Source organism: Salvelinus fontinalis, chromosome 31, assembly GCF_029448725.1.
Source record: "Salvelinus fontinalis isolate EN_2023a chromosome 31, ASM2944872v1, whole genome shotgun sequence".
In the NCBI taxonomy this organism is placed as follows: Eukaryota; Metazoa; Chordata; class Actinopteri; order Salmoniformes; family Salmonidae; genus Salvelinus; species Salvelinus fontinalis.
The window spans coordinates 13,288,290-13,307,663 of NC_074695.1; the positions used below are offsets into that span (position 1 = coordinate 13,288,290).

Sequence of the window (19,374 nt, forward strand, 5' to 3'; positions counted from 1 at the left end):
AAGCTTCTCCAAACTTGAAACTCAAGAGCTGCCTATGGTCTATATCATAACACTCATTAACAACATTTTCAAGCGCGTGCACACAGGAGGTCCCGTGAAATAAAACGGGCCCTCCTATAGAAATCAAATGCCCATCCTGCTGATTCATTCTGCAGCTGGTCTGTCATTTCTCACAGATACCTGCTGGTCCTGCTGGTCTGAGTGCTGTATGTGCCACTCTTTTTGATACCTGTTTAACTTTGAATGTGAATTTGTGCCCCTTAGGCTCAGCCAATCAAAAAACTGCCAGTCCATCTTGGTAGTGGGGGCGGTCGTTGCCTACTGGACCAGCCAAATGCTCAATATAGATTATTATGACAACAGAGAAATTGCACAAAAGTAATCAAAAACAGGCTCATGACCAGCTGTCCATGTGTATTTGTAGATTTTTTTTGACCTGCCCACCCCAATAATTGTCCGGCATTTCTGGCATTTGCCAGACTGCCAATGGAGCAATGTCCTACACCTGGGAGCAGGCACAAATAACTACGAATGCCTACAGCTAGGCCACGTCAGGGCATGCTGACGTTAGCTATATTATTTTGTCCATTTTTTTGTTACAAACAAGCAAGCTTTAATTTTTTTTAAATGACATGGCCAAAACTTTTCATGTTTCAAGAACAAGGAAAGTTCGATTGAGTTCAGCAGCGAACTTTCAAATCAGAAGGAAGTTGAGTCACCAAGAGGTAGAGAACAGACATTGTAAAAAAGGGTAGAGAACAGCCTTGTCGTAAAATTACAAACGCACTGTCATTCATCAAGATTAAAATATTATTTTTTCAGTTACTGCACGTGTAACGGATGTGAAATGGCTAGCTAGTTAGCGGGTACGCGCTAATAGCGTTTCAATCAGTTACGTCACTTGCTCTGAAACCTAGAAGTAGTGTTGCCCCTTGCTCTGCAAGGGCCGCGGCTTTTGTGGAGTGATGGGTAACGACGCTTCGTGGGTGTCAGTTGTTGATGTGTGCAAAGGGTCCCTGGTTCGCGCCCGGGTATGGGCGAGGGGACGGACATAAAGTTATACTGTTACACACGGAACATGTTATTGTATTTTGTTTCTACATATACACAAATAATCCATATTTTACCCCGCCTTGGTTTACATTTTGACCATTTTACATTCACTTGGCCTTTCCACATAAAGTTTCCGACACGTGGGAGGCAAGGCTACTGATAAACCAACCCCAGAAATAAAAATCATGAAACTCCTGTCAATCTGGTAAAAGCCGACGTTCTATCAGTGGGTAAAATAAAATGTTTCCCCATGATTTAACATCGTGTAGAAACGCGTAATAGCTATATAAACCTTGACACTGGAGATATGGGATTACACACATTTCATAACCCATTTAAAACAATGATCTGCGCTCCAGATCACCAAATCAGACAATTGACCACCCTTTGTTAAAGTATTTTTTATATTTTTTAAAAGCTGAAAAACGGCAAAAGAACGTTGGCAAAACTGGAACATTAGCGTGAGCCCATAGCAGAGCCTCTTATGACTGGAGCGATGCTTAGAATTACATTCCGCCTAAATGTCACAAAAACATTCACTCATTTTTATTTTACCACTACAATCTGTTCTTCGTACGAAACCGGGAAAAAATAACTCTTGTAGAAAGTTAACATCGGCACCTCGATGGTGTCAACCGCGTTTATGTCTGAGTAATGAGAAAGTAGGGAAAACATGAACACTTCTACTCCTGGTCTAGTGATCGATGACAACCGAGCTCGCTGCCCAGATTTACATAATTACAAAAAGGAGATTCTCCTGATTAAAATGGTGTCCGACTTGAAAGAATCTAAATAAACACACTGTGAGATATTTGGCGAAATAGACCAGCATGCCTCTCCATAGGAAAACAACTCTGGCATACTTACAGAAACAGACTCAATGATGAGCATGACCTCCGTGTTACACTGTCAAAACCTGAGTCCAGAATAGACATGATTGTTGAAAACTTTAACCTGTGTGATTTGATCAATCAGTTTATTCCAGTTCAAAATAAACAAATAGTTATTGTATTTTAACAGCAACAGTTCCAACTTAGTTTTTTTTCAACAATACTTTCTACAGTAAGATACTGTACTATTACTGTTACTTAGGGTTGCACTATCAAAAACTGAGCCTGTGTGTGTGTTCTCTAATACATCTGTGTGATGTGATCAATCAGATTATTCCAGATCAGAATGAAAATTATTTATTGTATTTTAACAGCAACAGTTCCAACCAGGACATATATGGGGCCCTCGGAGTGTGGTGTCAGGAAAATAACCTCACACTCAACGTCAACAAAACAAAGGAGATGATTGTGGATTTCAGGAAACAGCAGAGGGAGCACCCCCCTATCCACATCAACGGGACAGTAGTGGAGAGGGTAGTAAGTTTTAAGTTCCTCGGCGTACACATCACGGACAAACTGAATTGGTCCACCCACACAGACAGCATGAGGCTGAAGAAATTCGGCTTGTCACCAAAAGCACTCACAAACTTCTACAGATGCACAATCGAGAGCATCCTGTCGGGCTGTATCACCGCCTGGTACGGCAACTGCTCCGCCCACAACCGGAAGGCTCTCCAGAGGGTAGTGAGGTCTGCACAACGCATCACTGGGGGAAAACTACCTGCCCTCCAGGACACCTACACCACCCGATGTCACAGGAAGGCCATAAAGATCATCAAGGACAACAACCACCCGAGCCAATGCCTGTTCACCCCGCTATCATCCAGAAGGCGAGTTCAGTACAGGTGCATCAAAGCAGGGACCAAGAGACTGAAAAACAGCTTCTATCTCAAGGCCATCAGACTGTTAAACAGCCACCACTAACATTGAGTGGCTGCTGTCAACATACTGACTCAACTCCAGCTCACTTTAATAATGGAAATTGATGGGAATTGATCAAAAATGTATCACTAGCCACTTTAAACAGTGCCACTTAATATAATGTATATGTATATACTGTACTCTATATAATCTACTGCATCTGTAACGGATGTGAAATGGCTAGCTAGTTAGCGGTGGTGCGCGCTAATAGCGTTTCAATCGGTTACGTCACTTGCTTTGAGACCTTGAAGTAGTGGTTCCCCTTGCTCTGCAAGGGCCGTGGCTTTTGTGGAGCGATGGGTAACGACGCTTCGTGGGTGACTGTTGTTGATGTGTGCAGAGGGTCCCTGGTTCGCGCCCGTGTCGGGGCGAGGGGACGGTCTAAAGTTATACTGTTACACATCTTGCCATCTTTATGTAATACATCTATCACTAGCCACTTTAAACTATGCCACTTTTATGTTTACATACCCTACATTACTCATCTCATATGTATATGTAACAGTATAACTTTAAACCGTCCCCTCGGACGTCCCCTCGGAAGTCCCCTTTCTACCATGTATTTATATCTTCAGGGGAATAACCTTTTGAACTAACTAATCATGTTCACACTTACTCTGTATGTGGCTGACAAGATGTTAATGATCCATCTGAATAAGTTTTACCAGGGCAGTCAGAACACACAGTATCTGTAGATGTTGTTCCTGCAGAAATACACGTTGAAATATTAATGAAAAATTGCATTCGTTCCCCCCCTTTATTTCATTCCATTAACTGTTAATGATTGTTCACAATGAAGATAACAACTTGACTCAATTGAATTAGAACGATTCAATTACTATTATGAGTGAGACAGAAGACCAACCTGTGTGGCTGATGTATTGACCAGGTTTACAGCTGCTGTGTCTCTGGGCAGCTCTACAACCATCCTTAGTTGGGTCTAGACAGTAGAACCCCTCCAGTGTCCCACAGACAGTGTCTGATGAAGGTGTACATGACTGCTTTACCTTCAAACCCAAACCTATAGAGAAAACATGTCACTTGGTATCTGAAGCTAAATGTAAAGTCTGTTGTATTTCATCAAAACAACAGCTGATATAGTAAAGTAGCTCAGTGTTTATGCCCAGAACACAGAATTCTCACCTGGATCACATGTGGTACAGTCGTTGCATGTTGTTTTACCACTGGGCTCATCAAGGAACGTGGAGTCAATACAGGGCTCACAGGGGGTGAATGTAGATTTAGTACAATGACTATGTACACGATATCCTGTTGAAAAGTAAACCAGAAAATAATAATATTTTGGTATTATTATTATTATTGTAATTATTTTTTTGTTAATTTTACTATAATCAACCTGGCCGTTCTGCCGACCTAGGCGAGACAAAATAATTGCTGCCCCAGCAAAACTAGAATAGCAAAATGAAGTTGAAAAGATGTCTAAAATACATATTTTCCAAATGTTGAAGTTAGCTTCAATTTAGGTTCCGAATGAAAGGTAAAAAAACGTATATCCCGGACGTTGAAATCAGGTAATAATTAATGAATTGTAATATAATTATTAATTAATATTATAATTAACCCTTCATAAAAATACACAAGGTCCTTACCAGGGACCGTACATTATGCAATCTCTATCACCTATTTTATAGATGGCTGGATCATATGTGGAACAGTGATCAATGTTTAGAAGTATAAAGTTATATGTTGGTGATGATGATGTATTAACGTCTGGTGATTCATATGATGTAAAAAGAGGGTCCTTACCTTTTAAACACATGGGACAACATTCATCCCCTATTCTGTACTCGGCTCTACCACATGCAACACAGGATCCAATGCATTCAAGCACCAATATAATAGGTATCTGGAAGTAGAGAAAAAATACACTAATCACTCAAATTGAAACTGATGTTGTGTATTTGTAAAACTTACAGAACTAGTTAGGAAAATTCAAACAAAAATTTGCACAAATCAAATATAATGTAATTATGAAGAACCATTGTAAACAGGCTTTTGTAAATGTGGTGTCGTACTGTGAATTGAGTGCTGTTTGATGCCAGGAATTTCTGTTGCGTGAAAAGAGCCTCGTACAAACCATCTTGATCTCATGAGCTTACATTCTGTTTCACGGCGTACAAGGCTAGTAAAATGATGCAAAGCCACAAAATGTGCAAATCAGAAATGTTTCACTTACAGTCCATGTCAAGGTTTCAAACTGTCCCATGGTTCCTCATTCCTCTCCAACTCACTGGAAGACCCACATACTGGACTTGTGAAGTACTTAGTAGTTTTGAAGTATTGAGATGAACAGACCTGTTGACTTAATGTATTTTAGTACCTGTACTGTACAGTAAGAATAGTTCAATTATATTCTGCTTAAATATTGCATACACTGCGCAGTTAATAAATATAATATAGTAATGTATGTTGGCTGGCCACCCCTGGGTTATCACCACCATCAATGTGAATAAAAGTGAACTGAATCATAATAAAAATAACCTTTAAATTTGTAAATGATGATCTTGCTGAATTAAATCACAGAAAAAAAGTTTAATAAGCTAGCCTGAGAAGTATGAAACAGAAATTGGCTAATTATTATTAGAGAATGGTGCCCTCTTGTGGTGAAGTAGCCTTGTACATGGAGCAAAGTCCATTCTACCAAAGACAGCACAGTATGAAGACAGACTAAAACTGCTTCACCAATAGAAATCTTCGATCACCATTGTAGGCGATGTCATGGCTACTTTGGCTTGCCAAACTCATGCGTAGAAACACGTCATCGGGTGTAACGGTCGTCTAGAGCTGAACTGCGCATGTGCAACATGTCAACTCAAAGGCCCTCCTTCGATATAAAATTGTTTTTGACGAAAATGAAAACGTGTGAATTTGTCACTTTCACGAGGTTGGAGTAATAAAATGTTCAACTACTTAAGGCATTGGCTCCAATCTAGGTTGCGCCTTTAGAATTTGAGAAAATGTACAACTAAGGAGGAATTTTTCAAACCCGGTCTGGAGCCTAATTTATAAACCGTGCATATGTACAAAATGGACCATAAAACCTGAGTGTGACAGTTTTAAAACAAAAATTGTCATTTATAAAATCTGAACTTGACATGAAAATGTGCTCACCTTCCCACAAACTTTAGACCATTTCCCGCAAAGTTTCTAGTTGGTGAAGTATAACATTGAAAACAGGCAAGTAGACTAGTATTGTGTGCAAATGGGGGTTATGATGGACAGGTTCATTCATAACAATAAACAGGTTAATAACAAAATGCAATCATTTTCCATTAGTTAGAAGAGAGGAAATCTATTTAGTTCATCTTTGCATTTTAAAATAATTACATATAGGCAGCTATTTCCTAGGCAATTATTTATAAAATGTTGTATTTTGCATTGATTGTTGTCTTGTATCTCAATTGCTTGAGGATCTGTTCTCTCCACCCCTTTCATCTGCACTGATGGGTCAATACTTGACAGTTGATATCAATATGGTTGCTGAAATCATCATTAGGTCGATTTTTGTGTTTGCTTTCATGTATTTATTTATATGTATGTATTGTGTAATTAGATATGTTTAGTGTAATTGATGTGTATACAGATATGTTTAGTGTAATTGATGTGTATACAGATATGTTTAGTGTAATTTATGTGTATATAGATATGTTTAGTGTAATTGTTGTTGATTGTGTAATTGTTGTTGATTGATGTTCATGCAGGGCTCATCTGCAAAAGAGACTATGGTCTCAGCATGACTCCCTGCTTAAATAAAGTTTATAAAAATAAATAAAAAGTGTTGATGGCCTTTAACTCCACCCATTATTCACCACAAATAAACTCACTGTATATGGAATACCTACTGGCTTTTAGAGCAAAAACTATTCTATGTGCCGCAGTAAAAGTGCGCATGTTTTGGGGTCAAGTTGTTTTTACATATACACGGTTTATAAATGAGGCCCCAGGTCTGTTTCGCAAGCATTCTACCCCCACAGCGGGGCAACGAACAAAAAGTTACAGCCAGGAAAAGTCTGGGCTGCTGACTGGCAATCATGTGATGTTGCTTCCTTATATTATTTTGTCCGTTTATTCAGTTACAATCAAACAAGCATTAATGAATAATGGCAAGGCCATAGCGTTTAATATTTCAAGAACAGTGACAATTCGAGTGAGTAGCAGCGCACTTTTAAAATTAGAAGGGAGTTACTTGAGATAGAACAGAATATTGAAAACGAAAGCGAGAAAACAGCATAGCGTAGGCCTGCCTATTCGTTCTAGTAAAATGACACAATCATTAATCAATATGAAAATATATTATTCTTAAAGTTATGCTACAGCGCGGAACATGTAAAGTAGGTTATTTCTACGTAAATACATAATTTATATTACCGCAGTCTGGAAGTTGATTCCTCAGGGTGTCCAAGATGGCGTCGCTGTGAGAGGGCGTGTTCTCGCGCTTGTCAAAGCAACATTGGGGGTTAGGTGGTTAACAGTTAACATTGGCTATCACTGTTGAAAGAAACTAACTACAACTTGTTTTAGCGGCTTAGGATACGTTTAGATTTCGTTTTTGTCAAGTTGAATGGGAAGAACACGACAGAAAGACAATAGTAAACGGAATATCCAAGCCTCACATAAGACGGCAGACATTCTAGTTAGCCCCGACGAGAACCAAAGCAGCATGGATACACAAGATGCTGCGAGCTCAAGCAAGAAAAAGAACAAAACTGACCAGGATGAAATCCTTGCAACCTCTTTACCTCAGACTCCAATTAAAAATCCACCGGTGAAAAAAGTAATAGGACATTTCCATGTCTGAACTTTTCTCTGCAATCCAGTCCCTGTCTACTAAACAAGACGCCACGTTCCCCAGTGTGTCATAGAGCGGGCCACCGAAGAAACATCAAAGAAGATCGATCATTTGTCAGAAACTGTCAGTCAGCTTCACAAAATTGTGAGCGAAAACAAAAGATAACGTTCCTAGAGAATGAGTTTAAGAAACGGCAACCCCCAAATAATGAGCTGTGAGAATGTAGCTAAACTTCAAAGGTACTCTCGCAGGTGGAATCTGAAAATCCAAGGTGTAAAAGAGGTAGAGGAATATTAGGGAAGCAGTCATTAATATCCTGGGAAAGGTGACTCCGTGCATCAAAGACAAGCTAAGAGACGTGATCGACTTGGGAAACGAAGATATGATGGACCCCCTCGCAATATCATTTTGCGCTTAACTATGCGCCATTCCAGGGACATAATCTGGAAAATGACCACGGGGAACAAGTTTCTGGACGAGAAGAAGCTCCGCATCAAAGAGGCTCTGATACCGTTTATACAGAAGGCAAGGCACGACGAGAGGAAAAGAAGGCTGGGTTCAAGGGCCCACACGCGTTTATCGAAGAAATGATTACTGGGTAACTGACATTAACTGAACTGGAACTGTGCGTACTGCCATGAGTAAATGTACCGCTTGAACTAAGTTAACCTATGAACACTTGCCAAAAGGAAATGAACATATTTTTACTGTTAACCACCGCTACCTCAACTGTGCGTAATTTTCCGTCGGAGTAATCCCTCAAGCTTCACTGTTTTATTGTTCACATTACCACTTCTGTTATCTAATTTGTGTTCTTTCTTTTAAATGCAGGAGTTCGTTTTCAACTCAATATCGTTAGTCTGAATGCTAGGGGTTTGAGAGATCTTACAAAAAGGAAAGCCTTATTTTTATATTGTAAACGCAGGAAACTCATTTCGGGTGAGTGAATTTAAATCACAATGGGGAGATATGGTCTATTTCAGTCATGCATCAAATCATTCTGCTGGTATTTTGACACTTATTTACAAGTTTAAAGGTGACATTCTTGAATCCACATCTTCACAGGATGGGAGATGGGTCATAGTAACTGTTAAACAGCAAAAATCGCCGAAGTTGGAGACTTATTTCCCTCACCAACTTTAAACATCTGCTATCTGAGCAGCTAACCGATCGCTGCAGCTGTACATAGTCCATCTGTAAACAACCCACCCAATTTACCTACCTCATCCCCTTACTGTTTTTATTTATTTATTTTTCTGCTCTTTTGCACACCAGTATCTCTACTTGCTCATGATCATCTGATGTTTTATCACTCCAGTGTTATTAATCTGCTAAATTGTAATTATTCGCTCCTATGGCCTAGTTATTGCCTACCTCATGCCTTTTGCACACAATGTATATAGACTCATTTTGGTTTTTTTCCTACTGTGTTATTGACTTGTTTAATGTTTACTCCATGTGTAACTGTGTTGTCTGTTCACACTGCTATGCTTTATCTTGGCCAGGTCGCAGTTGTAAATGAGAACTTGTTCTCAACTAGCCTACCTGGTTAAATAAAGGTGAAATAAAAATAAAAAAACTTGACAATGCTATTTTCATCATTTGTAATGTATATGGACATAACTCACATGCTCCAAATAAGACAATTTTTACCCAATTTACCATAAAAGTACAGGATTTATGCAACAAATACTCAGAGGCTTTTCTAATTATTTCAAGGGATTTTAATTAAACACCTGATGCATCTGTTGATCGTTTTCCTCCTAGAACGAGTCAAAGCCTTCAAAATAGCAATATCATCACTACATTATGCAAGGATCTCTGTTGATGATGCCTGGCGTTATTTCAATCCGGATACAAATGGTTATACCTGGACCAACAAAACTATGTTACGTAAATCTAGAATAGATTTATTCCTAATTTCCCCCATTTTGTTATAGATGTAGATCATCAGTTGACTCCCTTTCCTGATCACTTGATTTCCCTGAATTTGCAAGCTACTAAAAACAAATCTAAAAAAGGTACTCGAGGATATTGGAGATGAAACACACTTAAAGAGCCTACTCTCATGTGAAACATCAAATTGTTAGCCAAAAATATTTTTGCAAGAAAAGTCTTGGGTCATGGAAGTATTTGGCAATTTTTCAAATTGATGAGCAAGCTTGACAGATTACCTTTAGAAAATTCAAGTTGAAGAGTCTGTATTTAAGTCTTTACAACTAGAATTAGAACAGCTTTACACGGATCTGGCAAAGGGTGCCTTTGTAAGGTCAAGAGAAATGGATTGAAGGGGAAAGAAACACTTGTGACTTTTTGCACTTGAAAAAAGAAACTACAAAAAAATCTAGCTCCACTCAAAATGTATGTTTTATGCAAAGATCACATTACAATAACATTTGTAAATTATTTTTATGAAACCTTTACAACTCACAATTTCAGGAAGATGGTTGTGAAAGCTACATCTGCCACATTCAGAATTATGTCCCTGTAATTGAGGATGATTTCCACTCAGTTTGCGATTCACCTGTGTCAATGAAAAAAGGGAAATCACCTGGCCCGGATGGCCTGTCAGTTGAATTCTATAGACAGTTTGAGTTACTAGAAGACCCTATTTTTAACATGTTTCAAGATTGCATTAAAAATGGTGAAATGGTCTCCACTATGAAACAGGGCCTTCTCTCATTGACAATTGGAGACCAATTACTTTATTAAATATTGATTACTAATTGATTGTTCTGGTTTATTTTAAAAGATTAAAGGAATAGATACCATTATAAATGAGACAAACAGGATTTATGAAGGTGTTAGGGTGGTTTGTTCTTTACGTCCTTCTTTGTCAATCATTGGTTCATTGGTGAAATTAGCATTATGACAATATCTTTAATTAAATCATTCAAAAACCTTTATTAATGCAATTGCAGACAGAAGTTGACAAACAGGAACATAGCACGCATGTTTCCGAGTAAGTTCTGCATCAAACAAAAGGTCTCAAGTTGTTTTATTAAACCGAAGTCCCGCCTTAGTGATGTCACTGACTACGTCATTACCTTTTTACTCCTGAGACCAAAACCCTATATAAACAATGGCTTTTAGTGTTATCTTAAACTTAGCAGTAAACGTCCACTCCCCAAAGCTGATTTCTTGTGGAATGTTTGACTAGCCTTATCTCCACCACTCCCCTGCAGAGCTCCTTCTTCACAGTCACACATTACTCAGAGGAGCCTCTTCATAATGAAATAGAGAGAACTAAAAACAATTGTGGAATACTAATCCTCTACAATGAATTTATATTGTTAATCTGTAGTTTATGACCCTATAAATGTAAGGAGGGAGGGGTCTTATAACCCCTCCCCTTCTATTAATATAACATAAGCATAATCAATTATTCTAATACACCAAACGTTTGTACAGCCCCAATCATGACCCCTAGGTAAATCCTGACAAAGGGCCGTCACATAAGCTCTAACATTCGTTTAGTCTTGGACCTTATAGATTATTAAGATGCAATGGACTCAGATGCGGTTGTCTTATTTTTGGACTTCTGTAAAGCCTTTGACACAATTTAAGATTAATTTCTCTTTAGGTCACTTAGAATTTTCACAGACTCAAAAGTTTATCAAAGTCATTCGCATGTTTTACAAAGATATAAAATAGTTCTGTGTTAAACCTTAATTAATACTTCCAAAAGATTCAGTATCAACAGAAGTGTAGGACAGGGATGCCCAATTTCGCCATTTATAGTAATTTTGGTTGTTGAACTTCTATCTCTAGATATTCTGAATAATGCAAATCTGTACGGCTTAACCATTTAACAAAGAAATCAAAATTTGCCAACTGGCTGATGATACGACTCCTTTTTTAAGAGACAAAGACCAGGTCGCCCATGCCCTTAATGCTATAACTGCATTTTCTATTGCATCAGGATTAATGCTGAATGTTTCTAAATGTGAAATCTTACATTTATTTGACTCTGATAAAGAAATAGAAAATATTCCTGTAAAGGACTGTGTTAAATATTTAGGAATACATCTGTCAAAACACCACGTAGTCAGACATTTGAATTTCTCCTAAAATTAAGAATATTTAAATATTTAATAATTGGCTACAAAGAGATATTTCTATACTTGGGAGAGTAATTCTGTCCAAGGCAGAAGGACTGTCTCGTTTTGTGTACCCCTCATTGTCTTTATTTGTAAATCCTTCTACTTGTAAAGAGATCAAAAAGACCTTTCTTGACTTCATCTGGAACAATAAATCAAACTAAAAAAACGTCAGTCCTCTCTAATAAAAGAGCTGAAGGCGGTCTGGAAGTGTTCGATTTTGACACAACACTTTCAAGATTAACTGGTTGAAAAGATGTTTGATCGATACTGATTCAATATGGTATTTCATTCCAAATAATGTGTTTAATAAGTTGGGAGGACTTACATTTTTACTGAAACGTAATTATATTCCTGAATGATTACCCGCTAAATTGGCTATGTTTCACCAAGCTTTAATGGCCTGGAATGTTTCCTGCACAAAGCTCTTTTGTGGAATAATTCAGACATAACTGTAAGGAATAAGTCATTGTTCTACACCAGCTGGCATGAGGAATATTGACTTTGTTCTTGATGTTTGACAACAGGGGTAATATTCTTACATATGAACAATTTATAACATTGAAAGAGTTTCCAATACCTTTCAGAGTTTATTTCTGTGATCAAAGCCGTTACCCCAGTGGTCTAACTACACTAATGAAAACTCATCTTAGCTTTGGTAATGATCACAGTTTATCCAGAACTCAGATTGGAAGGCGTGGGCTTACTTGAGAAATCTTGTTGTAAATATATGACAAATTCTCCATTCACAAAACCAAGTTACACCGAGAGGAACATTTCTGGAACATGTTTATTCCTGACATTGTCTGGAAAAATGCATGGTTAAGGCCTTACAAATATTGTATACCAAACAAATTTAAGGAAGTGCACTTTAATTTTACATAAGATATATCCATGTAATTCTGTTATCCAAATGTGGCTACTGATGGATATCCGTTTTCTGTGAAAAAGGTGAGAATCTGTCTCACTTGTTCTTTGAATGTAAATTTGTCAGACTTTTGGGAAAACCTTGCAGAACACTTATTTACCATTATGAACACTACCCATGTTTTTGACATGAAGGATATAATGTTACTATTGCAATGATAACAAGACCATTGAAATGATTGATTTAAAAAATATATATATATTATTGCCAAATACTTTATACACAAACAAATTCCAAAATTACACATGATTGAATTTAACTATTTTATTAAAACCCTAGTGAATAACAAGAATAACATTTGTGAATCATTATAAGATTTTTTCAGAGTTAATAGAATTGTTTATTTTTTATTATGTCGTTGATTTGTTGTATGTTTGTATTTTCTTGTTAATACCTGCGTTCTGTTTCGTATGATGTAGCAATGTAAGTTGTTGATCTGTTATGAATAAAATAAATTGATTCCTCAGGCTTTGTAACGAGTAAGCTACATCAGCGTCATTTCTGGTCACAACTTGTAGACTTCTTTACGTGCTGCTGTGCGGTTTGTTGCCTGCCAACTTCACGTTTTTTACTTTTTAATGACCGTTTTATATTTTCCCCCTCGCTCGACTTCTCACCCCGGACATGTTTCTACACGACCTCCACCAGCCGAAGCTATGTAGTAACATTATGCCTTCTAATTGCAGTCGCTGTACTCTTAATATACAGGATAACGATCACCTTATGGCGGGGATAGCCATGCTGCATGCCCAGCTTCAGATGCAATCCTTAGGCAAGAGTCATTTACGTGTAGGAAAGGATTAAACAGCGTCTGTGCCACCAATAAGTACAGATAGTAGTAAAAATCCCCTCGCACAGTCCCCGCAGCCAGACAATTTTCTCATGGCTTCTGGGAGGAAATGCTCGTCTGGTGTCGCTCATTCAGCCGACAAACTTTAAACCGGTTCTCCCCATTAAGCAACGAGTCAAAGTCTTCTCTGGTCTCTCCTCCACTCATTACGGGGTCTGAGACGCCAAAGCCTCCCACCATTAGCTCTGACAAATTGAATAAATCCTTCCTATTTGGCCCTGTCCGGGGGTATCTTCGGATGGGGCCACAGTGTCTCCTGACCGCTCCTGTCTCAGCCTCCAGTATTTATGCTGCAGTAGTTTGTGTCGGGGGGCTAGGGTCAGTTGGTTATACCTGGAGTACTTCTCCTGTCTTATCCAGTGTCCTGTGTGAATTTAAGTATGCTTTCTCTAATTCTCTCGTTCTCTCTTTCTTTCTCTCTCTGAGAACCTGAGCCCTAGGACCATACGTCAGGACTACCGGACATGACGACTCCCTGCTGCCCCCAGTCCGCCTGGCCTTGCTGCTATTCCAGTTTCAACGGTTCTGCCTGCGGTTACGGAACCCCTACCTGTCCCAGACCTGCTGTTTTCAACTCTTAATGATCGGCTATGAACAGCCAACAGATTTATTCCTGATTATTATTTGACCATGCTTGTCATTTATGAACATTTTGAAAATCTTGGCTCTCTCTAATTTTCTCCTTCTCTCTTTCTTTCTCTCGGAGGACCTGAGCCCTGGGACCATACGTCGGGACTGCCGGGCATGGTGGCTCCTTGCTGTCCCCAGTCCGCCTGGCCTTGCTGCTGTTCTGCCTGCGGTTATGGAACCGCCACCTGTCCCAGACCTGTTGTTTTTCAACTCTTAATGATCGGCTATGAAAAGCCAACTGAATATTATTCATGATTATTATTTGACCATGCTTGTCACTTATGAACATTTTTGAACATCTTGGCATAGTTCTATTATAATCTCCACCCGGCACAGCCAGAAGAGGACTGGCCACCCCTCATAGCCTGGTTCCTCTCTAGGTTTCTTCCTAGGTTTTGGCCTTTCTAGGGAGTTTTTCCTAGACACCGTGCTTCTACACCTGCATTCTAGCTGTTTGGGGTTTTAGGCTGGGTCTCTGTACAGCACTTCGATACATTAGCTGATGTATGAAGGGCTATATAAAATAAACTTGATTGATTGATTGAATACCCTAGTCATTGGTGACTCCATTACCCGTAGTGTTAGACTTTAAAATAATCATCCAGTGATCATACATTGTTTACAAGGGGGCAGGGCTACCGACGTCCAGGCTAATCTGAAGATGGTGCTGGCTAAAGCTAAAATTGGCGAGTATAGGGATATTGTTATCCACGTCAGCAACAACGATGTTAGGATGAAACAGTCAGAGGTCACCAAGCGCAACATAGCTTCAGAGTATAAATCGGCTAGAAAGATGTCGGCATCGAGTAATTGTCTCTGGCCCCCTCTGTTAGGGGGAGTGATGAGCTCTACAGCACTCTCAACTCAATCGCTGGTTAAACTGTTTTCTGCCTCTCCCAAAAGATAGAATTTGTAGATATTTGTCCCTCTTTCTGGGATTCACCCACAAACAGGACCAAGACTGGCCTGCTGAGGAGTGACGGACTCCATCCTAGCTGGAGGGGTGCTCTCATCTGATCTATGAACATAGGCAGGGCTCGAACTCCTCTAGCGCCACAATGAGAGGGTGCAGGCCAGGCAGCAGGCTGTTAGCCACCCTGCCAGCTTAGCGGATTATTAATTATAATATAATAATTATTTGTTCTTAACTGACTTGCCTAGTTAAATAAAGGTTAAATAAAATAGAACTTGGTTCTATTTGTGATGCTCAACACGCTGCAAGTCCTGCCTCTCCCATCTCCTCATTGGTTTTTAGGAGCATATACCCACCTGGGTGATTTAAAAGATTAACTGAGGCCCACACTCCAGTCGGTTGTGGTAATGCACCGTAAAGTTGGTTGCCAACCGCCATATAAATTTCAAAGAAGAAGAAGCCTGAAGGGAAGAGGTTACTAGAAGCTAACTAAAACGCTGACCAGACCGCACGCGCGCTTCTGAGTGCACCATCGCCCGCATGTTGATTTTGTCCCCCCACACCAAATAAGATCAAACACGCAGGTTGAAATATCAAAACAAACTCAACCAATTATATTAATTTGGGGACAGGTCGAAAAGCATTAAACATTTACGGCAATTTAGCTAGCTTGCTGTTGCTAGCTAATTTGTCCTGGGATATAAACATTGAGTTGTTATTTTACCTGAAATGCACAAGGTCCTCTACTTCAACAATTAATCCACCCAAAACGGTCAACCGGATTGTTTCTAGTCATCTCTCCTTCATTCAGGCTTCTTTGGACTTTACATGGCGATGACCCTGGAGCAGCTAGAGAGGAACATCAGAACAAGTCTAACTTCACCAGTACCACCATGGCTGAGGACACAGGGGGAAGGTATCATAGTACATGACCCTACTACATAAGTACATTTTATACAGATTGGTGTGGCCCCCAGTCTGAAATCAAAACATCCATGTTGACACTTTTTTGATAACCCAGATCTGAGGTTGTTAGCACTATGGTTGGCTCAGTGGGGTGTGCATCATATTAGAGGTCGGTATTGACTGTAGTTGTAGTATTATAACCCCTCTTTTTAAAGGAGCAGAACATACTGATGTTAGGTGAGGAAATCACTCACCTGTCAGTTTGAAGAGGTGAAGAAAACCAAGAGATCTCTGTGCTTCAGGAGGAGCGGACAGAACTGTACATTTCAGAGTTCTGTGAGTATTTCAGCTCATGTACTGAACAACAAGTTGTGACATTTGTCCATTTGATGGGTATACAGCCATATACTGAATACAACAGCAGTGTTCTAACTATAACAGTGTCGTCTATCCATCTGCCTTTGAACAATGAAGGTTGACTAACATTGAAACTAAAACTATTTGTGGCCTACCGGAGGTCATTTTGCAGGGCTCTGGCAGTGCACCTCCTTGCACAAAGGCGGAGGTAGCGGTCCTGCTGCTGGGTTGTTGCCCTCCTACGGCCTCCTCCACGTCTCCTGATGTACTGGCCAGTCTCCTGGTAGCGCCTCCATGCTCTGGACACTACGCTGACAGACACAGCAAACCTTTTTGCCACAGCTCGCATTGATGTGCCATCCTGGATGAGCTGCACTACCTGAGCCACTTGTGTGGGTTGTAGACTCCGTCTCATGCTACCACTAGAGTGAGAGCACCGCCAGCATTCAAAAGTGACCAAAACATCAGCCAGGAAGCATAGGAACTGAGAAGTGGTCTGTGGTCACCACCTGCAGAATCACTCCTGTTTTGGGGGGTGTCTTGCTAATTGCCTATAATTTCCACCTTTTGTCTATTCCATTTGCACAACAGCATGTGAAATTTATTGTCAATCAGTGTTGCTTCCTAAGTGCACAGTTTGATTTCACAGAAGTGTGATTGACTTGGAGTTAATTGTGTTGTTTAAGTGTTCCCTTTATTTTTTTGAGCAGCGTATACATATATGCTATGTCATTACAGGTTTTCATTTGGTGCTTGTATTTGGAAAGGATTGTGGTCCAGCAGAATACAAAACTAGTGATGGGCAGTGCTGCCCAATGTGTAATAAAGGTAATGTAAATTAATGCATTCTTTTAAATTCCATTTTTACAATTGCACACAACGGGTAGGAGAAATACATTAACAGTAAACAAGAGGGAGTCACATGTCCACAGGTAGCCTACAATCTCACAATACAGTATTTCAGTAGGCAGTCTCGTGCATGTTTCATGTGGGGGGAAATAATGTGACATAGGGTGTCGTTTTCTTAGGACCCGTTCTTCCATTTGTTTTGTATTTTCACCCCTTTTTTCTCCACAATTTCGTGGTATCCAATTGGTAGTAGTTACAATCTTGTCTCATCGCTGCAACTCCCATACGGACTCAGGAGAGGCGAAGGTCGAGAGCCATGTGTCCTCCAAAACACAATCCAACCAAGCCGCACTGTTTCTTGACACAATGCCCATCCAACCCGGAAGCCAGCCGCACCAATGTGTCGGAGGAAACACCGTACACCTGGCAACCGTGTCAGCATGTACTGCACCCGGCCCACCACAGGAGTCGCTAGTGCGCGATGAGACAGGATATCCAAGCCGGCCAAACCCTCTCCTAACCGGACGACGCTGGGCCAATTGTGCGCCGCCCAATGGGTCTCCCGGTCTTGGCCAGCTGCAACAGAGCCTGGACTCGAACCCAGAATCTCTAGTTGCACAGCTAGCACTGCAGTGCCTTAGACCACTGCGCCACTCGGGAGGCCCCTATCTTTTTCAATACATACTGGTATGGTTGTGGAGATAGTGAATATAATGTTAAAAAGTGGAAAACTGACCTTTTAAAGAAAATATGTAACATTTTAATAAATTGTATTTTCTATGATTAGGCTTGGTGGTCCGCAGAGATTGTACATTGGATTCCAGCACATCTTGCATACCCTGTATCAGAGGGACCTTCATGAACGAGGCCAATGGTCTAACCAAGTGCTTTCCCTGCAGTCCCTGTGACCCAGGTACATTTACATTTATTCCAAACCTTCCCATCTTTCCTTTTAGCAGTACACATCATACCCTTTTCACTGCAGAGCTGAGTTGTGTGGCACTGGCTTGGTTCTGCATCCACCAACTGGAAAGTACAATGTAAAAAATAAAATATCTGAGCCAGTGTCTTACGTTTCAGGTCACCTCAATAGTGTGAAAGGGGTATGAGGTGCCTTCTCATAAGTAGTCCTCTGAAATGAATCAACCCTGATATTTTCCAGGACAGGGCCTGTTCACTCAGGCAGAGTGCAAACCAACAAGTAACACAGTCTGCGACATTCTAGATGGATTCTACTGTAGAAGCTACTCATCCAACTCTGAGTGTAGCTTTGCAGTAGAACATACACACTGTTCACCGGGACAGAGTACTAAATCATCTGGTAAGTATGAAGTAGAGGCTAAATATTGTACAGGACATAATTCTGATAAATTAATATAATATGGGCTCTAGATAGCTTAGTGTTTTTTTTCTCTGGTTTCTTTTTGAAGTGAAGTCATACCTCAGGTGATTTTGACTTCCACAGCACCGCAATCGTTAACTTTTGAACATGTTAACATTGTTTGTTCTCACTTTATAGGTACAAAGACAACAGATACCATGTGTGAGGAGTGTCAACATGGCTTTTACTCACAACATGGTGTCAACTGCACTGCTTGGACTGGGTAGGTCCTTGTTTGTGTACTAGTGTTTCTTGAATTGCTTTAGGTTTCTTTTAAAATAATTGGGACATTGATGATATTATATTTCAGAAAGCAGGATCAATGCTCTGATAGCAATCTATAAATTAAATCAGATTTTTGTTTTCTTGCACCTTATTTGTGTAACAATCTTCAAAATGTTCTTAATTTGATGTTTTGGTGCCTCTAGGGCAATTCAGAACGCAGATTGAGGACCTTATTACTGATGAATGTCTTGTTTTTTTATGATCATGTTTTTCTTTCTACTTTTTAAATGATATCAAACTCAACCGTTTATCTTTTCCAGTGATGAAACCATGGAGGTCTCATGGTATAGTGGGGTTTTCAAAATGGGTCAAATTTGAGCACCTTCATCTCCTGAATGTTTTGTCATTCAGTCCAAAAAGTAACTTTATAACCACTTCTTCTATAGGCAAATATGTATGGAAAGTCTTGTTTAAATCAAATGGGATGCTGCCAAAAACGGATTGAATTCAATTGATTTACCATTAACCCATATAAAACCTGACATTACAATATGCTGTAGT

General features: G+C 39.7%; 2 protein-coding genes across 2 annotated transcripts in view; one reads left to right on the forward strand and one right to left on the reverse strand.

The window, feature by feature from the left end:
* LOC129829575 (tumor necrosis factor receptor superfamily member 14-like) overlaps positions 1 to 19,374 on the forward strand; it is a gene marked incomplete at its 5' end in the record, with an annotated part of 47,615 nt that overhangs the window by 14,978 nt on the left and 13,263 nt on the right. Inside the window, 4 exons of the mRNA XM_055891357.1 lie at positions 17,097 to 17,186; positions 17,995 to 18,120; positions 18,370 to 18,528; positions 18,727 to 18,811. Of these exons, the coding sequence (XP_055747332.1) occupies positions 17,097 to 17,186; positions 17,995 to 18,120; positions 18,370 to 18,528; positions 18,727 to 18,811 (460 nt within the window). The remainder of the gene's footprint in view (positions 1 to 17,096; positions 17,187 to 17,994; positions 18,121 to 18,369; positions 18,529 to 18,726; positions 18,812 to 19,374) is intronic.
* On the reverse strand, positions 2,225 to 9,957 carry LOC129829572 (tumor necrosis factor receptor superfamily member 14-like). Its single transcript, XM_055891352.1, has 6 exons — positions 7,254 to 9,957; positions 5,062 to 5,180; positions 4,632 to 4,731; positions 4,008 to 4,133; positions 3,730 to 3,885; positions 2,225 to 3,568 (listed from the first exon to the last, which is right to left on the reverse strand). Exons 2-6 carry the CDS (start codon positions 5,089 to 5,091, stop codon positions 3,477 to 3,479), a joined length of 504 nt encoding a protein of 167 aa, XP_055747327.1. The 5' UTR covers positions 5,092 to 5,180; positions 7,254 to 9,957; the 3' UTR covers positions 2,225 to 3,476.